Source organism: Rhyacophila brunnea, unplaced genomic scaffold (assembly GCF_057557595.1).
Source record: "Rhyacophila brunnea isolate RB1 unplaced genomic scaffold, BYU_Rbru_1.0 scaffold_14, whole genome shotgun sequence".
NCBI lineage: Eukaryota > Metazoa > Arthropoda > Insecta > Trichoptera > Rhyacophilidae > Rhyacophila > Rhyacophila brunnea.
Genome location: NW_028232796.1, coordinates 23,018,225 through 23,045,432, shown reverse-complemented (window position 1 = coordinate 23,045,432; position 27,208 = coordinate 23,018,225). Strand labels below are relative to the sequence as shown.

The window sequence follows — 27,208 nt, the reverse complement described above, 5'->3', positions numbered from 1 at the left end:
ACTACCATTTAATATAATAATTTAATGGCATGCATCAATTGAATCATTATTACAACGTTTTTCTTAGCTCGTATTCTTATTTGTTTGATGGTTCTTTGTGCGGTACAAATCTTGCAATCGATGTTTAACTAACTTCCCGACTAGCTAGACATTTGAAACTTTTAGGATATATCAGAACACGATGCCATTGCATTTTTTAAATGCTTTTAGCCATCTTTAAGTAGAATTGAATTCATTTTCAGTTAATTCTGTTTTGTATGAAAAGTTATTTCGACACAATTATTGGTTGCTAAGGGTCTGGGGTCCTAGCAACAAAATTATTGATATATACGTGCGTTACTATGGAAATCAATATGACATGTCAAGTACAAAATTTTTTGATCGTGTAAGCTAGTCTAGTCAAGTTTATAAAGTTCTTTTTATATACATCGTTTTTATCTTGTAATTATTGTGTTTTAGCTTTGACCGAAAACCATAACAAAACATTATTGTGTCCCCTGTAAAATTTGATTTGTGTGGATTTACATCATTTTTCCTTTATCCAGTGGATATATTATATAATTATTTGAAGAGCATCTATATTTTATTAGAAATAGTTTACGCTCAATTGTGGAATTTGTAAGGGCTTTATGCACAGTCATTCTCATCTCATTTTCAATACTTGTGATATGCAATTGTTGTCAGCGCCGCTGGCGAAAAATGGAGTTTACGACACGTCATAAATATTTTACTTTGCTTTCATATTTACAAGCTCCTGCATCATCATACTCATAAAGTTCGGTGGATGTAGGTGGCAGCAAGTAACTTAGGACCGAGGAGCCTTCATCCAACAGTGGATCGACGATTTAGTGTGAATATGACACCGTTGTAAACATACTATCTAGACAAGTGGGTGTGGGAATAATTTATATTTTTAAAAATGATTATTAATGTTTGTATTTATTGTGTATTAAGTGGTGCTTAAGGTTTAAAAAAACAAATATCTACTTATAATATTACAATAAATAATATTTTCTGGAGGTGTCCAGCAATTTATTTTCGGCCAAATCGACGTAATTTCACCTTCTTCTCCCAGCCCTTGTGATATTTTGCTCTGATGTCACGTGCAACTCTGTTAATTTCATTTTCAAAATCTGTATAGCTCTTAGTAACCTTATCAATAAATGCAGCACAGCAGCATGTCGGCATTGGAGACATGTTTGTGTATTGTACGAACTGTTGAAATAAAACAAAAAACATTTTTTATAATATTCGATTATCAAAACTTTCAGTAGGAAGGCGGTTTCTGCCAAAATGTGTGACCTATAATTATTTAAGGAATCTATGCATAGTTATACTTAAACGTAAGTAAGGGGGCTAATACATATGCGTAAGGTCCACCATATTCATGCCGCGGCACTGAATTGAGAATTCCGATAGTCATGTTAGTATATAAGGTAATTGCGCATCTTCGAATGCATTGGTAACCTGAAAATTTTAAATTTTCTATTTCGTTCTAAATAATTAACGTACTACCGTGTATTTTGATACGAGTAATATGAAACAATCATTATGTTTTACAAATAGTTTACTATATTGCATTTTAAGTATGATCAGTAACTAGGGGAATGGGACGACTGGCCTCCGGACAATTGGACGCCGCACTGTCGTATACACGTATACACAATGTAGACGAGGTATTTTAATCAGTTTCTATCTACTACTTAGTAGTTTGAATTCATTTTACTCTTAACATAAAGTATTCTTTATCGCGGATTGAGAATTACCATGCCTAAGGCTTCATATAAAATAAAAAACTCTTTTTTCTTTGGAACTTAAACATATGCACGATTAAATCATTGTTTACGTCTGCATATTTACATTCTCACCAACTATTAAATCATAATCTAATCATTTAAATATAAATAATAATATTGAATATATTTTTTTAAGTACCTATAAGTACCTAACGTCTATTTATTTTCGAATTCCGTAGCGTCCAGTTGTCCGGTGCCAAATCGTCCCAGACCCGTAACTAGCACTTCGATCGAAATTTACAGTTTCGTGTCACGGCCTTCAGGATTCAGAAGCGGATAACGTTAGTGAGTTCAAAATCTCATTCAGTTCCTCGCAATTAAAGACAAATTGAGTGGGTATGGTTGGTGGTATTTTGACTATATTGTTTAGATCATAAATTCCCAACCTTTTTTGTTTGGAGGAAACCTTGAGACATTTTTTTGTTAAATCTTGCGAAACTCCTAATTGACAGACATATTGTATTAAAGTATACGATGATAAATTTCAAAATACGCATGCTATGGAGTGTAGGGAGTGACTTAAACATTCTCAAAGTGCCGCTTTTTACTATTTTAATCTGAAATATTTTTCTAAATTCATTACTTACTGCAATTTCTGTTTCGTTGTCTTAAACATATTATATATGCATAGAACATCTTTGAATGTGATTATTTGACAGAAATATTTACTAAATATCAAGTCCGCAGGCATAAATTTCGTAATCTAAATATAATCTACAATCAAAAGTAAAATTATTTGTACTCCTTCTTTCTTATAATGTCTTGCCGTAAGCATCGTACGACCTGCCTACCGAAATGGTATGTAAAAGTCAGTAGAGTGAGTAAACAATAATTCATACGAATGAAAAATATATTATAACATGTTGGGCATATCAACCTATGATTTCCATAATCTGTGACTAACCACCAATGACATTAATATTGACGAAGCATCTAGAAAATAAAATGACACTCACTTTGTGTCGGGTCTGCCGGATGGCGAAATTCATATTTTAATATCGGTATCCTACGCTCAAATGAACATTCTGCTTGCAAGCGGTCTGGCGACACCGCTGGGTCTGTCCATACAAAATTTCTGACTGTCAGGTTTCGACTCCACCGTTATTATTGTGTTACAAAATGCCAATGTGCCTAGTTAAAAATTGTAAAAAAATCTACTAAACACTCCAAGAAAGATGGGATATCACTTTTCATGTATTAGTATTATTTATTATTTATAAAATGCCATTTTAAGATATTGATGAATGTTTATTCAATGCAATTGAATGACAGGAACCATTGCACAGTCAGTCGCCTGTGAACGCTGGGCTCACTTGCGTCTAATCTCCGAGAAGTCGTAAGTAACCGAGAATCTGTTTCTAACGCAATGAGTCATGACACTAATACGCCATTAGAATAAAGGTTATATTACTATAAATTCTCGAAGCTTGTATCGCATAATGGAAACGGATACGTCAATGGTCACGTGACATCTACATATACATCTGTGAATGACTTTCATGCACAATTTCTCGTGCGCGCCGGGTATGAAATGAGTCGTCCATTTAATATGTCATTGCTAACCACACATTGGAAAATAAGCCAGGGATATGAATTCGAGGCGTATTGCTTCAACAGCGTACACCTTACCAACCGTATATCACGTGAGCTGTATTTGGAAAAAGATACGTTCTTACTCTATGCATTATCTTATTTACGAGGTAAATAATATAAGTAGTATTAATGACATTTACTTACCAAGTATAGAAAGCGAGGTCCCATCTCAAAGAACATATTCTTATATACATCAGATATGCTAACTGTTGCAATCGCAGCCAGCAATCGACCAATTTTAGATTTAGAGTTATACAACGTTTTCGTTGCTTTCTCGAAATCACACGGCATTATTCCTTCGTCGATTCTCCACATTTCATCTATGAGATAGACCGAACCATCTTCGTAGCATGTGTCATTTTTAAACTGAAAAAAAAAACACATTTTACATTGCAACAAACAATATTTTACAGACCATGATTTTCATTGATTGATATTTTCACTCTTCTAGAGCAGTGGTCCCTAATCTTTTTACACCTGCGGACCGGTAAAAAAGGGAAAATTTTTTCGCGGACCACTAATACTGAAATAAAAATGGTTTTTTTAAGTAATATTTTTTACATATTTATAATAGTCTGATCAAAACAATGGGGTTTTTTCCAACAAACTAATGCGAAACCTGCTGTTGCATCTTTGCTAATATATTGGATATTCTTGGCTTCAGTGCTGTCTCTGACACACGAAGTGCTGCATTCACGTCCAGTCTATTCCTTTGTTTTGATTTTATTGACAACATGGACGAAAATGCTTTTTCGCATGAATAGGTTGTTGAAAATGACATTAATAAATTTATAGCTTTACAGCTTAAAGATGGATATTCATCTTCCCTGATATCCAAACTATGGAAATAATTTAATGTTCCTTGGGCGATCCGGTACCATTTGATCCACGGACCGGTACCAGTCCGCGAACCGGGGGTTGAGGACCACTGTTTTAGAGGATGTGACGATGCAAATAAACCTACAGTATCCATCGAGATGACCAATTATTTGAGAAAGCCGAAGAAGAAGAAGAAGAATAGACACCCAAAAATCATTTTGGTGAGTAATTCGATATCGAAAGCACCTCTGTTTTGAGTATGACTTGGGAGCCAACATCTCCCAAAAAGAACGAAATAAGCCTCGGACTTAGCAGGCCGAAGAGTTCAACTATGTTGTCCAGTTTTTGGATCATTTTTATTTTTAAGCACTAGTGTTTCTAGTATGTCTACAAAGATTTTCCACAATATTTTTCTATCAAAAACTGCTAATTTATCTTCTTAATTCAAAATTCAGGTTTCATGCACCTTGTTTTACTGATCTTGTTCCAGTTCTGTATTTCAAAAGTTTTTTCCCTTGTTTTAACATAATGCTAGTAAGATTATGATATATATATATAGAGTCATATAATGCTCCCATGGTGAACATTTCTTTTTTCAGGTTTTTTTTTAGAATTATTAATAACCATGTCCTTGCGTTTTCGCACAAGGTGATAGCGACTTTGAACAATCACAAACACCCAGACTTTGAGAAAATCATATAAATATTTTGTCCTCACCGGGAATCGAACCCAGAACTCTTGGGTGGAAGGCCAGCGCCTTACACACTGCAACACGAGAGCCGCCTTCCGTTTTCAGGTTGCATGGGCAGATCACATGACGAATTTCCAATATTTATTTTTTTGAATAGGTACAGCATACACAAAAACATATGACTTAACATCTAACTTGCATATATTTATATATTTTAAATTTTATGAGGATTAATTTGGGAAATACAACCGGAATTTCGTTGAAGGAATATAATATTTCAGGTAAGTAGTTCCCTTTCTTAAACGTCCACAATGGGTGCAGACATCATAAATGCCAGGTTTGGTACTCTCCTCAAAAAGTGCAGCATTTTTATTTATTCGTGTGACTACAGCAAAATATCTAGAACAGCTGTTTAAAAGATTCAGATGCCCTACAGAAGCGTATATGAGTACATCGAAGTACTCGTACCGACATGCAGGGATGTGATGGTATCTATTATTGAAGCTTAGCAGAACAGCTTGGGTGTTATCAGAATATTTTATTATTACGATAAATTTTCATTTAGTTTTTGTCACGCACACTTATGAATTACGCATCTATAAAGCTTGCGTGTAAAACAAATTTGATAGTCTTATTATTTATTAACTTCACTCCATGCCAGTGTGTCTCTTTAATTCTGTCAGTGTGTATTGACAAATATTTGATTCAAATTGATATTAATTCAAATTTGGAATTTGGCATGGCAAAAAATGTTACACACACACATATAACATATAAATTGTGATATGAAAATATTATTTACATTAGTATTATATATAAGTATATTATTAAAAAATTATCATATACCACTAAGTTACTACACTTTAGGTTGCCCACTCTACGCCAGTGAATAATGCGACTGACAGTAATACCCCGTTTACACGTGCATGGATGTACTGTACACAGTAAGAAAATGTATGGAGAAATATGTATTATACTGCAGTTGGCAAGATTGCGTGCATAATTCAAACAAGATTGAAAGATTCCAAATTATAATGATTTATTGCGCGCAAGTAAGATTGTTTTCGATCTGCGCCTGCGCAGTAGAGCGACATGTTGGAAAAAAACGAATTACTCATTTTGAGCTTAACCGATTTTCAATACGACATGTCAGATAGTAGTATAAAATGACAACATCGCGTCTCGCTTACTCTCGAAGAATGAGATTGGAGAGACAGTCAGCACTTTTCCTTATAAACAGTTATTGTCATGATAGTTTAAAATAAGCACTATTGCCGACAGTAATTCCATGCATGTGTACATGCGCTATTATTATATTTTTGTAAAAAGTGAGTATCGAAATAACGTATTTCAAAATTGGAATATTTAACGTCACAAAAAAGATTACATACCTATAATCAAAATTCTACCGTTGATTTTGAGATATAATATGGTATTTTGTTTTGTCAAGTTAATACCTATTGTGTGGAGTATAATATAATATTCTTACTTTAATTGGTGGTGGTGTACATCCGGCATCCTTGATAGCATTTCTTCCCGTTATCTTGACGTATTCAAGAAGTATGGCGGCCATTTGATCCACAGCATCTGCCACTGCTTGTGTATCTTTGGCCTTCTCCCAGGCGACTGTAGCATTGATCATCTAAAACAAGGAGTAGTAAACGATAAATAGGTAGTAGATTATTCGCCGTGACAAATGGGTGGAATTTTAATATATTATTGTCAGGGCTGCCCCAAGGGTAGGTATCTGCCGTCCAGGTGCAAGCCAAAAATTGCAGCCTCCAAAATAATATAAAACAACTTACAATTATTTTAATGGGAATGTAAAGGAAATAAAAGAATATTAAAAATAACAATGTCATTTTAAATTCTACCTAACATATTGAATTAAAACCTACATCAATTTGAAACAACTGAATCGAGCATAATTTATGAAAAGAAACATTTTTTGAGATGAAAAATAATTGTGCCGCTGGTGACTTTTTTACTATCCGTGAAAAAAACTAAATAAAACTAAATAAATATATTTTTCTGCAAATGTTGTACCATTATGACTAAGTTTTTTCTAGCGTCTTTTTATATAATGATATAATATTATGTTTGAGTCATCTAAAACGTAAACAGACTCCATTTTGATAAAATATTTTTTTATTGCCATGATAATAAAAATACGATCGAATATACCAGTGTCTTACCAGGTTATATACTGTATCCGCAATGCATTAATTGGTTCAGTTAACCACTAATAAAGCATCCATTAAATTATTCACATTCTGAACGGAATTTAAAAAAAATATTGTTTTGTAAAAATAATTCTTTCAAACACCAATTATTAATTAGTCGTAATTTAAAATTTTTGATTTAAATTGAATTTTTCTTGTCGTCTGGCATATTTTTTTGTTATTCCATCTGGAATAATATGTTTGTGAACGACAGTTGGTAACACTGGTCAGATTAGCGTTGCTTAGATTTTAACGTAACTCGACATTTAAATTCCGACCACTCTATTCGCGGTCTTATCTACATGAATCTTCAAAAGGGGGGACGTGTGCCGCGTAGGTCAAAATGGAGATTTTATGCTATTTTCAAAGCATGATCCTGGACATTCCTTAAACGTTGTAGATAATCTATTTACATAATTTTGACCGTTTTTGAATTTTTTTTTCGGTTATGTACATGTTCAAACACGCGCGTTAACATGATCTTACTCCCTACTTCATTTATGGGATGGGAATGCCAATAGAAATGGCGTATTTCAAAAAAATACTACCTTATTCTTAGGTCAATAATTATTATAAAGCAAACATTATTCGTAGAATGTTTATCATATTTGGATGGTCAAAAACATAGCTTATAATTAGTATCTTTAGAATTATTTTAAAGTGTGTAAATCTTGCCCATTTTTTGGAATAATAAAATGCCTACTTCTTGTCAAGTTTGGGATCACAGAGATTATCAATATAATTTTTTATTGTAAATATTTCACTAAGTATAATAATGTCGACATACATTTTACTAATGGTTTCATAAATGCTTTTAAAAATTAATAAATATAAAAAAATCTTAACACCGCTTCACATGGACGTACTGAAATATGACCATATTCTAAAATTAAAATATTAGAGCGAGAGGTTTAAAAGAATACTATTTTAAATAATAAAAATACTTTATGCAGTCATCAAATGTTTAAAATAAATATAAAGGATAATAAGGATTCAAAATAATGTAAATAGATTATATACAACGTTTAAGGAATGTCCAGGATCAAGCTTTGAAAATAGCATAAAAGCTCCATTTTGACGTACGCTGAGCATATGGGGCGTTAAAGAAATCGTTTAGTTTTCATAAATATCCCTTTACTGCATGATTTTTTTTTTTTGAAAAAAAATATTTTTTCTTGGTGTCAAAATGCCTTGTGAGAATGAAGGAAAAATAATAAAAAAATATTGTTCGAAAATTTCATTAAATTTTATATGTTACTGCGTGGTGTCGCAGATTTACGACATTTGGAAATCTTACATTTTAGTATGACAAAATACAAAACCAAACAAAAACAATTATAAAAAACTAATGTGCACACCTTATTTGATGTGTAGAAATTTTTATTCAACCAATAATTTCAATCTTCTGTATATTTTTTTTTATTTATTTCCAAATGCGGATTTTTGCGTACATACGAATTCGTCAACTGCCAAAGCAGAAATGCAGAGACTATAATGCAGAAATGCTTTATTTCTTGAAATGTCCAAACAAAATCGGTAAAGTAGGATGTTTGTGGTAAAACAGTTTTCTAGGCATCGAAAAAGGATATTATTTGATAATTTACACAGATGGCATTGGCTATATCGAAATAGTTTGAAATGTCGCAAATTTGCGACACTATGCAGTAAAGGGATATGGTCAGTGAATAACTTACTTGCGCGCAAACACACATGTTTGGCAGTTTACTGAAGTATGGAAAGTAGTTAACGGCACTGAGAGTGGTCACTAATGCTGTTTGGCTCCAAATTGAAGCGTCGCTGTCCATCATACTCTGGATTACATTTTTCATATCAATCTCTACCCCAGAAAGGTCATTTGATGCTCTGGACCACGCAGTTTTAGAAACTCGACTGAAAAAGAAAAATAAATGCCCTTTATCATCATCATTCACCGATGGATGTAGGTCCCCTATAGCTTCTTCCACACTTATTGGCCCCTAGTTCTTCTCTGCCACTCAGTGGTCGAAATGGACAGAAGCGTAGTTCCGGTTCGTGAAATTCCTAAGATTGTGGAAATATTAAATAATGCATTCCGATTCGTGACTTATTATAAAGCAATTAGATTCAATTAATTTTATATATTATTATCTATTCATTTATTTTGTCGAATATACCTACGTAAAATTAGATAAATATATTAACATTATTACGAAAAATTATCGAGCGCTTCGGTTCGTAAAATTTTCAATTTTGAGATCTACTACCACGTAAATCTACAGAACATTATGAGTTTGTCAATCCGGCAGGTTTTTGGAAGTCCCTGCGGTCATTTAGTGGCCCTTGTGCAACACTGTATTACGGCATTTATCCAGTGGAGGTCAACACAACAAATTATCAATTCAAAAACTTCACAACATCATATTTAAATTAAATTATAATTTGTTATAATAAAAATTAAAATTAAAATAAAGTAAAGATAAAAATAAATAAAATAAAATATAATATTATATTAAAATTTATTATAAATTATTATTGTATTTTGAAAAAAAAACTATAGTAGGTACACAGAACATTTATCGTTCCTTCCAAATTAAATTCAAAATCCATCAAAATTATAGTAGTATTTTTGGTTAATTTGGAGTAGAATTATAGTAAAATTTTACACTATACATTTTCGCGGAATCATTCGGTTGGTAATACTATAGATGTTGAAAAAAAGTCCACTAGTGATGGATTTACGTGCACTCGCACTTTTCTCACGAAAAGCGGCCATTTTGAAACCGGTTTGAAGTAGGCAATGCGCATGCACTGGATGCGTTCATCTAGCAAACGAAAAAAATGCACGAATGTAAACAGGGTCATAAAAATACACTTCCGTTAGATCCTCTACCACCCCCTTACGAAGGTAATCTGATGTCATTAGGTTACAATATAATTCAATATGTTAATGACAGATTTAAAAATAACAAAATATTGAATAATATCGAAGTATGGTGTTTTATTAATATTAATATAATGTGTTTCCATCAGGAATAAAATTCTTCTTCTTTCTTCTTTCGACCATGTCCGATCCTAATAGGATCATATGGGCCTCCACAGAGTAGAGGTTTGAATTAACAGATTTTGGTTTTTTACGAGAAATGGATGTCAGCCACATGCTCAACCTATTAGGTCCATACCCTGACAGACACATTGAAGTTAATCCTTCCAAACCAAAACCCGCCACGCACCACACCCGGTCTTAATCGAGCGTATCATGTGGCCCTACATTGGCGATGTGAAGCATCTAGTTAAGTTTTAGGCCGGGAATGCCCTAGGAGGAGATACCCAGGACTAAGGTTGCTACGCTCAAAGTGAGCTCTGACAGAGTTTAAAGTTACTTTCTAATGCAAAGTGCCGGGGAGAGAAGAGCACAGGGAAATTATGAAAATAAAAATGATTCTAGTGTATATAAAACAAAATAATGAAGCTAATATGTGTACTTTCTAGACCCAGGATTCGAACCTGGGACCCACGGCGTTATAGTCCAACGCTTAAGCCGCGCGGCCACCGTGGGTGACAAAGATAAAAATATGAGGAATAAAATTGATGGGCCTTAACTTTTTCTCGTGACATATTATTATTATGTTTTAGATAAAAGATAAAACTTATATAAAAATACATGCCTACTTTGATTAAATCTCAGATATAAACATAATAGAAACAATTTTTGAATAAAATACCTCCCTCAGCGGGAAACGAAACCGCATCCATTGAATTCGCGCCACTGTGAGCGCAATTGAGAAATGTGCGTCTTATCCAATTACGATTAAATTAACCGGTAGTTTTAAATCTTGAAACGCTTAAAAACTACGTTACATGTTAGCACCGGTTTTAGTGATTTTACTTCTATATCAAGTTTTCTTCGTCACATGTCACAGCGCTGTATGTGTTACGCCGAATGTGCGAACCTGAATATTACATGAAATGGGCAAAATTTTGCCTAAATCATGAAAAATGCAAGCCCGTTACCTTATTCATGAATTAGACAAATATCTGGAGAGTGCGTGAATTCGGCAGTAATTTTTCTGCCTAGTTCATGTCATGGACAAATTAGGTAGTAGCGCTACGGTGGTATTTTTTGCAACTAAACTAAATGTATCGAAATGCTCATGCATTGGTCAAAATGTACATTTATATTATCTATGGTCAAAATAGATGATCGCGCTCCGGTGGTATTTTTTGCAACTAATCAAACTAAACAAATGTCTCAAATGCCATTGATTATAATAAATATACCAATCAATAACTGCAATGACGTTTATATCCATTTACTATGCGCAAAAAAATCTAGAACTATAATATGATAACGGAAGAATGTAACATGCAATGGTCGATTGAATGTTTGTGATAGTTTGTTGACACTTGATAGCTAACCTCAAAATGGACATTCAGTTGAATAATTTAATTCAGAATTATAAAACCTAACCTAACCTAACCTAACCTAATAATTCAAGAATTCCATACCCTGGCGAATTCATGTACTCAGGAGAAAATTTACCTAATTCATGAATAAGGCAACAGGCTTGACTGTTACATGAATTAGCCAAAATTTTGCCCATTTCATGTAATAGTCAATTTCGCACATTCAATGTAACATATGCACTAACACTGTTATGTCACGTGGTGTTTACGTGTTGACTTTTCATAGCAGAATTCTCTGGCAATATTGAGACAAATTAAAAGCTTTCTTTTCCGTTCCTCCTCGTGAAAATACTTTTGCATTTGATATAATGCCCTTCGTCTGCTTCCACAAAGGTTTAGACATTTTGATGTTAATAAAACTCCACGCGATATCAAGCACACACTCAATAACGGGCGTGGGGAATGTAGTACCGGTGAAAGTAAATACGGGGCGAACGTTTTAGTTTCAGAAACGACCACCGTGATGTGGAAGACTCGAAATGAAAGTCGCACTGTTTAGGTTCCGACCGCCACCCACCATGTATGTACAGCCGTGGATTATGCACGGACGCCTTCCATGACGCTATAAACGTGTCTGAAAGAAGTGATTTTAAGTGCTCATTCCGTCCCGAGGCGGAGTCGCACAATACTGATACTGTAACCGTGCACCGGTACATTAAGTACTAACCGGCGCGTCAGACTATCTCCAAATTTTGTTATAATGTACTTGAATCCAATAGACGCGGGTTTGAATCCCGCTGGGCGTGGTATTTTTTCAAAAATATTCTTTATAGTGGGTGTTTTAAAATTACGTTATGTATGTTCGTTAAAGGAATGTTACATTTTCAAACCTTGTGAATTATTAGATTTTCATTGGATATTTTAAAAATGTGTGAAATATATACCAAAACTATCATAGTTTGATCGATTATCAAGTATGTATATTAATAAATAGCTTACTATAAAAATATTTACGTGAGATAAATCTATGCACTAGTAATTTGTAGAGTAGTCTTTAGGAGTATATCAAAGAGGAATATTTACTTGATCATAGATTCCAGTGCACATTCTTCGATTGGGACGTCAGAATTTTCAGGACAATTGCAAGATAGTCTCAGGTAATTATTAGATATTTTGTCATCAATTGAGTCAGCTTGATTCAAGGACGTCATGTAGTCTGCATTCACAAGCTAAAATTTTATTAAATTCATGAATAGGTCCACTTTTTTGACGTCTCTTAAATATGAGTATAATGAAATTAAAAATAAGATTAAGTTAGCAATAACATTGTTTCCTTACCGTTTCTGGGTATAGTGGCACCGCTATGGGCGCTGTCGGTGTTTTCCTGCATTTTACCGAATTCTTTGTGACAGATAAGATAAAAATAATCAATATGAACTTCATTTTTAGCTTTCCATCCGGAAAGTTCACAATCAAATGATTGTTTCTTTCATATGATTCTGCTTAAATAAGTTATGCGGAACTTCAGCGCGTATAAATAATATTCCCATTAACCTAATATGTTAATTTATTGTTAAATAATTTTGTTTAGAGTAGACTTTATGCATGTATTATTATCATGGTAGGTCATTGATATAATTTATCGATTATTTATCATCATAATGAGGACGGCGATAACTTACGGTGGGTGTTAGTTTCCTCCAATACCTCTTTCTACCAAACTGGCTACATTCCAATTCGTCACCATAAAGCCATATCCATATGGCACGATTTCACTCGCGCGCATTCCAGGTACTGGGTACGCGCGTATTCCGCTTCGAACAGACTGTGATGTCGACTGCCTCAAGGCGACGTTGTTTATTGCCAATTCAAAAATGAATTACGTCACCTAGCATGTACACTGCCAAGAATATATCTTGCCAATATATCGCGACATATTAAATCTCAAAGGAGTCGTGTGTCCCGACTGAGTTGTCAGTCTTTCTTCTCGAACCTGCGCTTGTTTTTTATGCCCATTTAAAATGAATTACGTCACCTAGCTTGTTCACTGCCAAATGAAACGCGTTATATGGGCGCAGCACATTGTTGGTACTCGCGCCATCTGAACAAGACCTTAGCTGCTAATCATAGAGTGACGTTCTTAGGCAAGTCTTTAGTAGGTATTGCCATTAAACAGACATAGAATGCTTTTCATTTTTAGTTTAAATTTTCTGAAAATTAGTTTGGTACCTATTTTATTATTTATTTTCGGCTGCCTTAAAAACTATTTACACCAAAAATCTTTAAAATGACAGACACGGTCTACTGAAAATTAGTGCAATTTCCACGAAACCTACTCCCAAACAGTTGAGGTTTAAGGTACGTGGAAGGCTGTTGCGCTGACAGGTTCGGAGGCACCTTCGTAAAAAATTGCTTGAGCGATAAGTCGCCATTACAATATGTATTACAATACAAATTGAATAATAGCTATGTTTTCAGAATTATTTATGGTTCTATTATTTTTTAAAGTATGTCAATAGGTGTTTTATAATGAAACCACCGTATCGTCTGCATCGTGGAAAACTCAAATCGCCCTTTATAATGTGCCGCCTCTGTGCAATGCATGGCCTGCCTACCTCTACAGGACGTCATTGTAATCATACAACAGTCTTCGTTAGTGATGAAAAGCAATACACGTTTTTATCATCTGAAAATATCGAAGTTTTTTTTTTTTTAAATAAATATAAAATACTGAATTATTCAAAAAGTATTATATAGGTACATAAGAGAAACTAATATTATTAAACTAAATTTGAATGTCACGTATAATCATAAAATCTCTATATATATAAAAATCTCGTGTCACGATGTTTGTGGTCGAACTCCTCCGAAACGGCTCGACCGATTTTTATGAAATTTTTTATGTATAATTGTTAGGTATGAGAATAGGTCAACAAGTATATTTCATACCGCTAGGTGATTCGGGTATCTCTATCCAGAAAAAATTTTCTTTTATTTTTTTGACAATTTTTTTTTTGTATTTTTTTTATTTGGCATCAAAAAATACCTATAACCCAAAATTTTCACCTTGCTACCTCCACTCTCCCATTTTTTAATCGCGATTTTAGTATTTTTGTATGAACAAATGAACCGTCGTTCGTATTTCAAACAGAACGAAATTATTTATGTTGTTGAATGACAGATGGCGGTACGTCCGAGAAGAATTCACGAGAAGCGTCACGTTATTTTGACAATTCATTCGGCATATCACAAGGCAGTGTGTGCAAAATGTTGTACGATTTATTTTAATTTATCTATTTGTGTGTGTGTGTGTTGTGTTACAGTGTACAATGCCAGCAAGACGTAAGGGGGCCTATTTGAGCCGTCAAACGAATAAAGCAACAAACATGCGAAACATTAGAGCAGAAATCACAGACGAACAAATCCAACAAGATAACGAAAATGTGCGTGTGAGCATGTCGCGATTGCGTGAATCTCAATCACAAGAGGCACAAGCTGAACGAAATCAACAACAACAATTGGAACGGAGACAAGCGCGCCGGTTTGCAGTTAACACGCGCAGAGCAAATGACCGACAACGCCAACAAGTACATCGAGCATTATCCGCTTCGTTCCTTCGTCTTGCATTCGAATACGAGCCAGATATTGAATATTCCGCTCATCCGAAAGTGCTGATTGGTGCTATGGACAAAGAATGTCCCCATTGTCATGCGCTAAAATTCAAACATGAGTCAGCCGGTATGTGTTGCGCATCAGGAAAAGTGCAACTACCAGAAATTGAGACACCACCAGAACCATTGAACGGCTTGCTCATCGGCACGGATCCAGATTCAAACCTGTTCCTGAAATCCATTCGCACATTCAATTCATGCTTCCAAATGACTTCGTTCGGAGCTACAGAAATAGTTCACAATACTGCGGCAAATGGTCAACAATTCCATTCAACGTTCAAAATCAAAGGCCAAGTGTACCACAAAGTAGGCTCATTGCTGCCAATGCCAAACGAACCACATAATTTTTTACAAATTTACTTCATGGGCGGTGAGGACATCAATCGCGTAGATGCACGTTGCGGCTACAATAACCTCAATTCGCCTAATGCTAGGCGCATCGTCGGCGAACTGGACACCCTATTGAATGAGCACAACGAATTATTGAAATTCTTCAAATCATACATGCACGAATTGCAAAGTGACAACCACGCTATTGTCATCAATCCTAATAAAACACCAGCTGGAGAGCACGTGCGTCGATTCAATGCGCCTGTTGTTGACGACGTTGCTGGAATCATGGTTGGCGACCGCACATCGCCGCGAGAAATCGTGATTCGAAGAAGAAACAATAATCTGGAGTTCATCGCTGACACACACCGTTCATACGACGCTCTCCAATATCCGCTAATTTTCTGGAAGGGACAAGACGGATATTGCATAAACATTAAACAACGAGATCCCGCCACAGGTAATTCATTCATTATAAACATCATTATTCATTTTGAATTAATATTTATGAATGAATTAATATTTTTGAATATGTTGTTACAGGAGCCGAAGCAAACAAGAAAGTGAGCTCGATGGATTTTTATGCGTATCGTATGATGATTCGACGCGGTCAGGACAACGTCATTCTGCGATGTCGTGAGCTGTGCCAACAATTCATGGTTGACATGTACGCGAAGGTAGAGAGCGAACGACTGCGATTCCTACGACACAATCAACAGAAGCTGCGTGCGGAAGAATACATTCACTTGCGAGACGCTATCATGAGCGACGCCGACACCGCCGAAATTGGTAACTCTATCATTCTACCATCATCCTACGTAGGCAGTCCACGTCATATCCAAGAATACATACAGGATGCTATGACTTTCGTGCGCGAGTACGGACGACCGTGTTTATTTATAACGTTTACATGTAATCCAAAGTGGCAGGAGATTACATCTTTGCTATTGCCAGGCCAAAATGCAATACATCGTCATGATATTACAGCACGTATGTTCAAACAAAAATTGAAGTCTTTAATGAGCTTCATTACAAAATTACACGTATTCGGTCCCACACGTTGCTGGATGTATTCGGTAGAATGGCAAAAGCGAGGATTACCTCATGCACACATTTTGATTTGGTTAGTCGACAAAATACGCCCTGAAGAAATCGATAGTGTAATTTCCGCGGAAATTATAGATCCGTCTACTGATCAACTACTGTTCGATATTGTTACCACAAACATGATTCATGGCCCATGCGGTGATCTGAATCGTTTATCGCCTTGCATGGCAGATGGAAAATGTACAAAGCGTTTTCCTAAACATTTCACCAATGACACGATCACAAATGTCGACGGATATCCAATGTATCGTCGAAGAAATACTGATAATGGCGGACAATCATTTACACTAAATATCAACAACGCAGACATTGAAATTGACAATCGTTGGGTGGTACCATATTCGCCTCTGCTGAGCAAAACATTCAATGCTCATATCAATGTTGAGTTCTGCAGTTCGGTGAAGAGCATCAAATACATTTGCAAGTATGTGAATAAAGGCAGCGATACGGCTGTATTTCAAATTCAAAATACCGATGTGAATGCTCCTCGATTGAATGACAACGACGAAATAATGCGCTACCAAATTGGCCGGTACATCAGCTCCAATGAAGCTGTCTGGCGTATCTTTGGTTTCCCAATTCATGAACGGGACCCAGCAGTTATACATTTAGCCGTCCATCTTGAAAACGGCCAGCGCGTATTTTTCACCAACGAGACAGCAATTGAGCGTGCCATAAATCCACCAAAAACTACACTCACCGAATTTTTCGAATTGTGTAATCGTGCGGATACTTTCGGTGCCTTTGCACGAACATTACTCTATTCCGAAGTACCTCGCTATTTCACATGGAATCAAACAAAAAAATGGATGCCCCGCAAGCAAGGCACACCAATTGTTGCGTGCCCCGGCCTATTCAAATCAAACACTTTGGGCCGAGTATATACAGTCAATCCAAGGCAGATTGAGTGTTTCTATCTGCGACTGTTGTTGGTTAATGTCACCGGCTCATTATCATTTCAAGATATACGCAAAGTGAATGGGCAACAGTATCCAACATATAAAGATGCATGCCTTGCACTCGGCTTGCTCGAAGACGACAATCACTGGGACGATATGCTTGCTGAAGCAGCATTGGGCTGTACAGCAACACAAATTCGTCTACTATTCGCTATAGTGTTGACTACATGTTTCCCGGGACGAGCAGACACGTTGTGGGATAAGCACAAAGATTCAATGACTGACGATATATTGCATCGAATTCGTACACGGTGCAACGATCTAACGATTACATTCAGTGACGCTATGTACGAGTACAATGAAGCATTGATTACTATCGAGGATCTTTGCGTTGTCATTGCCAATTTACCACTCAGTCATTTCGGTATGAGTTCGCCAAATCGAAGTACTTCTGATTTAATGGACACCGAAATGAATCGTGAACTGCAGTACGATACTGCAGAAATGGCAGCGATTGTTACTCGCAATGTCCCACTACTGACTCATGAACAAAAAATCATTTACGACCGCATTATGCTGGCAGTTTTGGCGGGACAAGGTGGATTCTTTTTTTTGGATGCACCAGGTGGAACTGGCAAAACATTTCTCATTTCGCTAATTCTCGCCAAAATACGATCAAATAATGGCATTGCATTGGCTGTTGCATCATCTGGCATTGCAGCAACTTTATTGGATGGAGGCAGAACAGCTCATTCAGCATTTAAGCTGCCACTGAATATTCATAATAACCCAGACGCAATGTGCAATATAAAAAAACAATCGTCCATGGCCACAGTGCTGAAACAATGCAAAATTATCATCTGGGATGAATGCACTATGGCACACAAACATTCTCTTGAGGCGTTGAACAGAACACTTAAAGATATAAAAAACAACGACAAACTATTCGGCGGCACTCTATTATTCCTTTCAGGTGATTTCAGACAAACACTTCCCATCATTCCACGTTCAACGTACGCTGATGAGATCAACGCTTGCTTGAAATCATCGCCACTGTGGCGTAATGTTGAAAAGGTCCAGCTAAAAATAAACATGCGCGTGCAAATGTTACAAGACCCATCTGCTAACACATTCTCGAACCAATTGTTAGATATCGGCGATGGAAAAGTTGCTGTCTATGAAAATACTGGATGCATAAAATTGCCCACTAATTTCTGCAGAATCGTTGATTCGCAAAATGCTCTCATTGACCGCATATTTCCCGATGTACGCACACAATACATAAATCATGCGTGGCTAGCAGAAAGAGCCATTTTGGCAGCAAAAAATGTGGACGTTGACGATTTAAACTTCAAGATACAGCAGTCATTGCCAGGCGATTTGGTATCATACAAATCGATCGATACAGTTTGCGATGTCAACGAAGCTGTAAATTATCCAACAGAGTTTTTGAACTCACTGGATTTACCAGGCATGTCAACACACCTTCTACGACTGAAAGTTGGATCTCCGGTTATTTTACTTCGGAATTTGAACCCACCACGGCTGTGCAATGGCACGCGATTGGTCATTAAAAAATTGATGAAAAACATTATCGAAGCCACCATTTTGAATGGCAAATTCCAAGCCAAATATGTTTTGCTGCCACGAATTCCAATGATTCTTACAGACAAGCCAATTGAATTCAAACGCGTTCAATTTCCTATTAGATTGGCATTCACAATGACAATCAATAAGTCGCAAGGCCAAACTATGTCTGTTTGCGGCTTAGATCTGGGCACACCATGTTTTTCACACGGACAATTGTACGTGGCATGTTCTCGCGTGGGCAAACCATCGAGCTTATTCGTGTTAGCTAAAGACGGACTGACAAAAAATATTGTACACTCAATTGCTCTTCAAAATTAATATTGATTTTCTTTATTTCATTTTCCTACTTTAGGATAAAAAAATTATAATTTTTTTTCACTTTACATTTAACTTTTAAGAGATCAAACAATGAATATGTTATCGGCGGTCATCGTCTACAGTGCTCCATTCCTCTTTCTGTAATACAGCCATATCGCTGCCTTTATTCACATACTTGCAAATGTATTTGATGCTCTTCACCGAACTGCAGAACTCAACATTGATATGAGCATTGAATGTTTTGCTCAGCAGAGGCGAATATGGTACCACCCAACGATTGTCAATGTCAATGTCTGCGTTGTTGATATTTAGTGTAAATGATTGTCCGCCATTATCAGTATTTCTTCGACGATACATTGGATATCCGTCGACATTTGTGATCGTGTCGTTGGTGAAATGTTTAGGAAAACGCTTTGTACATTTTCCATCTGCCATGCAAGGCGATAAACGATTCAGATCACCGCATGGGCCATGAATCATGTTTGTGGTAACAATATCGAACAGTAGTTGATCAGTAGACGGATCTATAATTTCCGCGGAAATTACACTATCGATTTCTTCAGGGCGTATTTTGTCGACTAACCAAATCAAAATGTGTGCATGAGGTAATCCTCGCTTTTGCCATTCTACCGAATACATCCAGCAACGTGTGGGACCGAATACGTGTAATTTTGTAATGAAGCTCATTAAAGACTTCAATTTTTGTTTGAACATACGTGCTGTAATATCATGACGATGTATTGCATTTTGGCCTGGCAATAGCAAAGATGTAATCTCCTGCCACTTTGGATTACATGTAAACGTTATAAATAAACACGGTCGTCCGTACTCGCGCACGAAAGTCATAGCATCCTGTATGTATTCTTGGATATGACGTGGACTGCCTACGTAGGATGATGGTAGAATGATAGAGTTACCAATTTCGGCGGTGTCGGCGTCGCTCATGATAGCGTCTCGCAAGTGAATGTATTCTTCCGCACGCAGCTTCTGTTGATTGTGTCGTAGGAATCGCAGTCGTTCGCTCTCTACCTTCGCGTACATGTCAACCATGAATTGTTGGCACAGCTCACGACATCGCAGAATGACGTTGTCCTGACCGCGTCGAATCATCATACGATACGCATAAAAATCCATCGAGCTCACTTTCTTGTTTGCTTCGGCTCCTGTAACAACATATTCAAAAATATTAATTCATTCATAAATATTAATTCAAAATGAATAATGATGTTTATAATGAATGAATTACCTGTGGCGGGATCTCGTTGTTTAATGTTTATGCAATATCCGTCTTGTCCCTTCCAGAAAATTAGCGGATATTGGAGAGCGTCGTATGAACGGTGTGTGTCAGCGATGAACTCCAGATTATTGTTTCTTCTTCGAATCACGATTTCTCGCGGCGATGTGCGGTCGCCAACCATGATTCCAGCAACGTCGTCAACAACAGGCGCATTGAATCGACGCACGTGCTCTCCAGCTGGTGTTTTATCAGGATTGATGACAATAGCGTGGTTGTCACTTTGCAATTCGTGCATGTATGATTTGAAGAATTTCAATAATTCGTTGTGCTCATTCAATAGGGTGTCCAGTTCGCCGACGATGCGCCTAGCATTAGGCGAATTGAGGTTATTGTAGCCGCAACGTGCATCTACGCGATTGATGTCCTCACCGCCCATGAAGTAAATTTGTAAAAAATTATGTGGTTCGTTTGGCATTGGCAGCAATGAGCCTACTTTGTGGTACACTTGGCCTTTGATTTTGAACGTTGAATGGAATTGTTGACCATTTTCCGCAGTATTGTGAACTATTTCTGTAGCTCCGAACGAAGTCATTTGGAAGCATGAATTGAATGTGCGAATGGATTTCAGGAACAGGTTTGAATCTGGATCCGTGCCGATGAGCAAGCCGTTCAATGGTTCTGGTGGTGTCTCAATTTCTGGTAGTTGCACTTTTCCTGATGCGCAACACATACCGGCTGACTCATGTTTGAATTTTAGCGCATGACAATGGGGACATTCTTTGTCCATAGCACCAATCAGCACTTTCGGATGAGCGGAATATTCAATATCTGGCTCGTATTCGAATGCAAGACGAAGGAACGAAGCGGATAATGCTCGATGTACTTGTTGGCGTTGTCGGTCATTTGCTCTGCGCGTGTTAACTGCAAACCGGCGCGCTTGTCTCCGTTCCAATTGTTGTTGTTGATTTCGTTCAGCTTGTGCCTCTTGTGATTGAGATTCACGCAATCGCGACATGCTCACACGCACATTTTCGTTATCTTGTTGGATTTGTTCGTCTGTGATTTCTGCTCTAATGTTTCGCATGTTTGTTGCTTTATTCGTTTGACGGCTCAAATAGGCCCCCTTACGTCTTGCTGGCATTGTACACTGTAACACAACACACACACACACAAATAGATAAATTAAAATAAATCGTACAACATTTTGCACACACTGCCTTGTGATATGCCGAATGAATTGTCAAAATAACGTGACGCTTCTCGTGAATTCTTCTCGGACGTACCGCCATCTGTCATTCAACAACATAAATAATTTCGTTCTGTTTGAAATACGAACGACGGTTCATTTGTTCATACAAAAATACTAAAATCGCGATTAAAAAATGGGAGAGTGGAGGTAGCAAGGTGAAAATTTTGGGTTATAGGTATTTTTTGATGCCAAATAAAAAAAATACAAAAAAAAAATTGTCAAAAAAATAAAAGAAAATTTTTTCTGGATAGAGATACCCGAATCACCTAGCGGTATGAAATATACTTGTTGACCTATTCTCATACCTAACAATTATACATAAAAAATTTCATAAAAATCGGTCGAGCCGTTTCGGAGGAGTTCGACCACAAACATCGTGACACGAGATTTTTATATATATAGAGATATATTTTTAATTTTACAGTTTTGTTTTTAAATACATATAATATTTCAATACCTACATTTTATAACAGCCAATAAATTATGATTCTACTGAAAAAACGGTAAAAAATTATAATAAACGCGCAAAACTTGATTGAACTTTTTAGCAAAATATATATTAGCATATAATTATTTGACTGACAACAATGTTAGAAATGTGTCGAATGTTTTTATTATTTTTATAGTGTGCCTATTGAAAACTGGAAATCACTCGTCACAAAATACTTTCGTCGGCTAAATTTTATTAATAACTTATAACTTATATTCAACATACAATTAATTATATTAATACTTTCGACCGAAGGTACTTGATGGAATTTGAATTTAAATTCTAATGGATTCCTGTTCTGTACTATTCCATTTAATTCGTTTCTCGCGACCCGGGTTTCGCCTTTCGGCATCTTCAGGCGTCGTGTACACTCACCAAAGGCAAACACACACTGTCAACGAAAACTCTTAACTCTACCTTATATAGTAAATCAATACAATATAGTAGGTAAAAACTCCATTACCTACCTATCTAGTCAGAAGTTACAAAAAAAAAAGAGAAAAAATACAACAAACAAATTATGAATAGTTGAATTGTCAGTAAAAACCTAATTAGTAAAAACCATATCTTATTAATAACATTACATTGGATAGCATAATATTATAATAAATCGTCAAACCTAATAATAGGTCATTATTAGTTATTTAGGTTGGCTAGGGCATTAATGGTTGGCTAGGGCCTCAAAGAAATGCACTAATGCCAATAGGTGCATTTCTATAAAGTGTTGAGACGCTACTCTACAGATGGCCAACAAATCCTATATCTAGCCTCCACGCGGCGTCCCCTGGGTAATGCAGATGTGGTGTGTCTTGTGACAGTATAACTCATCTGTAGCTAATAGAGAAGGGTGAAAGGCGAAACTCTGGCGCCTTAAAACGAGAGACCCCTTGGCTATGGGAAGAAAAACCCAGACAGAAAACAACACACCAACCCGTTTGGACAGCGTGGTGTGTTATGTCCAAATACCCCCATGGAACAAGAACAAAAATCTCGGCCCTTATTCTCCGGAGGCCAACCTGACACTGATCACGGCAGCAATCAGCAAGGGAAGGCAGAGGGTGCTAAGAATCCCCGAAAAGACGGTAACGGCTGCCTACCGATGACCATTGTCACCTATAACGCGAGTACATTATCCAGCAACGCCAAACTTCTAGAGCTCGAAGAAGAACTCGAAAAAATCCATTGGGATGTGGTCGGGCTCAGCGAGGTAAGACGACAAGGAGACGATATCGTTAATCTCCACAGCGGGCATGTACTCTGTTATAATGGGACTAAGACCGGACGCACAAGCGGTGTCGGATTTTTAATCCACAGACTCTGGAAAGATCGCATAGTTGAATTTGATTTCTCCTCAGATAGAGTAGCAAGTTTAACACTTCAGCTCAGCAAAAGATACCAGACTCTGCTTTTGCAAGTTTATGCGCCCACTCAAAACTCACCTGATGAAGAAGTGGAGGAGGTATATGAAGAAATCAGTACGTTGAAAAATAAACGGAAATGTCAATTCACTATCATCATGGGGGACTTTAATGCACAAATCGGATCTCAACACCAGGATGATGTAGCGGTCGGGCATTTCGGACATGGCACCAAGGATGGCCGAGGAGACATGTTAGTGGAGTTTGCGGAAAACCACAATCTCTACATCATGAACTCATTCTTCAAAAAGAAGCCTTCCCGAAAATGGACATGGCGAAGCCCAGCAAAACGAACCAGCGAAATCGACTACATCCTCACCGACAAGAAGGATATTTTTCTAGACTGCACAGTCATTAACAGATTTAATACTGGCAGCGATCACCGAATGGTAAGGTGTAAAGTACGATTTAACATCAAACGGGAGAGATCCAAACTGATGCAGAACCCCAGAGTTCCAACAAGAACTGGAGAACAGGCTAGCGGCTTTCCAGGCTGAAAATGACCCCATCTCCCTACAAAACACCGAGACAATAACGAAAATCATTGTAGAATCTTCGGAAGAGACAGATGCTGCTGTGGTTGAGCGAAGAAGCAAACTTTCAAAGGAAACGTTGGATTTTATGAAGCTGCGTAGGAGTACGAAAAGCGAGCAACAAGTTGTAAATGATCTCGAGTACTCCACGCTAAAACATACGAGAAGATCTTCGTAAGTTCAATATGAACCTTGTAGAATCAATTGTTGCGTCAGGAAGGAGCTTACATAAGAACAAGCAGCATCTGTCAATAGGAAGACGGCAGATCACGACACTAAAAGCGCAAGATGGAAGTATCGTGCGTAACTGGGATCATCTACTGGACACCGTTGTAGAGTTTTACAGCGCTCTATACAAAGATGACACTGACATCAACTCAGATCTTCCGGTGAACGGAGAATATGGAGATCCTCTTCCCGAGGTTACTACCACAGAGGTGGAATATGCTATAATGTGCATGAAGAGTGGGAAAGCCCCGGGAGAAGATGGGCTGACTATCGATGTTCTCAAACGGGCCGGGAGGACGGTGAGCGAAGTGCTCGCACGTCTGTTCACGTCTTGTCTGCACGAAGAGAACATCCCAGAGTCATGGAAAAATGCCTCCATTATTATTCTTCATAAGAAAGGAGACACTGAAGATCTGAAAAACTATCGACCAATTAGTCTACTGCCAATTCTGTATAAGGTTTTCACGAAAATACTCTCAAACCGTCTCGAAACAGTTCTAGACGAGAACCAACCAAGAGAGCAAGCCGGATTCAGAAGAGGCTACAGTACTATGGATCATATACAGGTCGTCAGGGAAATCATAGAGCGCTACCAGGAATACAAACTGCCATTATATCTTGGTTTTATAGATTATGAAAAGGCGTTTGATTCCATCAAAAAATTCTCAATTATAGACGCCCTTAGCAACCAAGGGATTTCCAGACGCTACATAAACATATTGAACAGTATATACAGTGATGCTACAGCATGCGTGAAACTCCACAAACGGTTGTGTAAATTCCCCATTAACAAAGGCGTCCGGCAAGGTGATACCATTTCACCTAAACTATTCACCGCTACTTTTGAGGACTTATTTAGGAAACTTGATTGGGAAGAAAAAGGTGTTCCAATTAATGGAGAGCACCTCAGTCACCTGCGCTTTGCAGATGATATTGTTATACTCTCACAAGACCCGAAAGACCTCCAAGGTAGAATGCAAGAACTCGCGGATGTCAGTCAAACGGTCGCGGTCGGTCTAAAGATAAATGTCTCAAAGACAAAAGTGATGAGTAACTGTTTTTCGGACCCTGCGATTATCTGTTTTTCTGGCACCCAACTCGAGCAAGTCAGCAGCTACGTCTATCTCGGACAGCAGGTGTCCATAGACGGAAGCATGCACGATGAAATTGCTCGAAGAACAAAGCTGGGATGGAGTGCTTTCTGTCTGTGTCTGTTCTGAGTGTGTCTTAAGCGTAGGGTGTTCAACCAATGTGTGCTACCCGTGCTCACGTATGGCTGCGAGACGTGGACCCTCAACACGAGAGATGTCCAAAGGCTAAGAGTCACACAGCGAGGCATGGAGAGGTGCATGTTGGGCATCACGCGAAAGGACCGTAAGAGAAACGAATGGGTTAGGAAGCAGACAAGAGTACGCGATGTAATAGACGTTGCCAAACAGCTGAAATGGAGATGGGCGGGGGACATTGCTCGCCGAAAGGACGGCCGCTGGACGAATGCCGTCATCCAATGGTACCCAAGGGGTACGAAACGGCCACAGGGTCGCCCTAAAAGTCGCTGGATTGACGAACTGGTAAAGTTCGGCGGAAATACGTGGCAGCGAACGACACAGGACCGAGAGAGTTGGAGAAAGCTTGGGGAGGCCTTCATCCAGCAGTGGATTGACCCCGGCTGATGATGATGATAAATACTAATAAAGATGTTGAAAAACCTTGTTGTATAGAAATGGGTTCTAAAAGTAAGAAACTGAGGCAAAAAGGTCCTCTGAGACGTCTAATTTTCATACACACTCTCAGGATTACTCAGGATTGGTTGTTGTTTCTTTCTTCCTTACAAAAATGTGACTTACGTTAATCTGAAATTTGCAAAAGTAATTTTTATAAAAAAAATCACAGAAAGGTGTAATTGGAAGAAGATTCAGGATATTTGGTATGAATTTTGGACGTAGAATACTATTTACCTTACCATTTTTGTTTTGATAAACTAGATATTAATTACCTGACTTAATACTATCAACTAAGGGTACGTGCTTGATGAAATTTCAATTGAAATTTCAAATGATTTAGGTTGTAGTCCATTTGAATATTTTTTACAAGCTGGGTTTCATGTTTAGGTATCTTTAGGTACTATGCATATTTACCAGTCACCAATACGCAAAATATAGAGGACTTCAGGAGTTTGCTTGATAAAGTATTTATTTGATGGATGTAACCAGGATCATATTACCGCATTGGATCTATCACCGTCATGATCAACGTCACCGTAGGTTACATTTTACATTCTTCAAATAGTCAATCGTTAGATAGCCACAGCCCATCTTAGTTTAAAAATCGGATGCTTCGATTTATGTTAGGTTCCACAATATTCTCGTAAATTTTAGGTTTGCTAATGTCAATATCTGCCAATAAGTCTCTGAAAAAATCTTGAAAGATTATTATTCGCAGCATAATATAATTATTAGGTATTGTAACATATTATCAAAGAACATATTATTTAAGAAACTGTTACAATTTCTGTGAAGTTTTGGGTCAATCCTGCTATAACCACGGATACATTTATGCAATGAAATTATCTTTACTCTTAATTTTAAAAATAAAGTTTAAAAATAATTAGATTTTATGGTAAAAAGCTATTTT

General features: G+C 37.1%; 3 protein-coding genes across 4 annotated transcripts; 1 reads left to right on the top strand and 2 right to left on the bottom strand.

Moving 5' to 3' along the window:
• Positions 1-918: 918 nt before the first annotated feature.
• LOC147075727 (uncharacterized) lies at positions 919-13,379 on the bottom strand. 2 transcript variants are annotated; one of them, XM_085941887.1, is made up of 6 exons: positions 13,187-13,379; positions 12,588-12,733; positions 8,816-9,011; positions 6,389-6,541; positions 3,534-3,755; positions 919-1,215 (listed from the first exon to the last, which is right to left on the bottom strand). In XM_085941887.1, exons 2-6 carry the CDS (start codon positions 12,713-12,715, stop codon positions 1,033-1,035), a joined length of 882 nt encoding a protein of 293 aa, XP_085798013.1. In that variant the 5' UTR covers positions 12,716-12,733; positions 13,187-13,379; the 3' UTR covers positions 919-1,032. The 2 variants fall into 2 exon arrangements, with proteins under 2 accessions (XP_085798013.1, XP_085798012.1); XM_085941886.1 differs by having other exon boundaries at positions 922-1,215; positions 12,843-13,238.
• Positions 13,380-18,071: 4,692 nt separating this feature from the next.
• On the bottom strand, positions 18,072-22,095 carry LOC147075726 (uncharacterized). Its single transcript, XM_085942370.1, has 4 exons — positions 22,013-22,095; positions 20,756-21,786; positions 20,337-20,582; positions 18,072-18,142 (listed from the first exon to the last, which is right to left on the bottom strand). The coding sequence occupies exons 2-4, from the start codon at positions 21,738-21,740 to the stop codon at positions 18,072-18,074; spliced, it is 1,302 nt and encodes a 433-aa protein (XP_085798496.1). The 5' UTR covers positions 21,741-21,786; positions 22,013-22,095.
• A 1,270-nt stretch (positions 22,096-23,365) lies between these two features.
• On the top strand, positions 23,366-24,310 carry LOC147075725 (protein CFDP2-like). The gene has a single exon (XM_085942369.1). The coding sequence runs from the start codon at positions 23,366-23,368 to the stop codon at positions 24,308-24,310; it is 945 nt and encodes a 314-aa protein (XP_085798495.1).
• Positions 24,311-27,208: the final 2,898 nt, after the last annotated feature.

Excerpts from the sequence above, each read along its gene's own strand:
- LOC147075725 (XM_085942369.1), top strand. The coding sequence starts at position 23,366 with ATGGAACAAGAACAAAAATCTCGGCCCTTATTCTCCGGAGGCCAACCT.
- LOC147075727 (XM_085941886.1), bottom strand. The coding sequence starts at position 12,947 with ATGAAGTTCATATTGATTATTTTTATCTTATCTGTCACAAAGAATTCG. Across the intron at positions 6,542-8,815 it reads ACATGTGTGTTTGCGCGCAA|ATGATCAATGCTACAGTCGC; the intron begins GTAAGTTATTCA and ends TCCTTGTTTTAG. Across the intron at positions 1,216-3,533 it reads GACCTCGCTTTCTATACTTG|TTCGTACAATACACAAACAT; the intron begins GTAAGTAAATGT and ends TTATTTCAACAG.
- LOC147075726 (XM_085942370.1), bottom strand. The coding sequence starts at position 21,740 with ATGCGAAACATTAGAGCAGAAATCACAGACGAACAAATCCAACAAGAT. Across the intron at positions 20,583-20,755 it reads GTTCATCGCTGACACACACC|GAGCCGAAGCAAACAAGAAA; the intron begins GTTCATACGACG and ends ATGTTGTTACAG. Across the intron at positions 18,143-20,336 it reads CGCCGACACCGCCGAAATTG|TTCCACCTGGTGCATCCAAA; the intron begins GTAACTCTATCA and ends ATGTTTTGCCAG.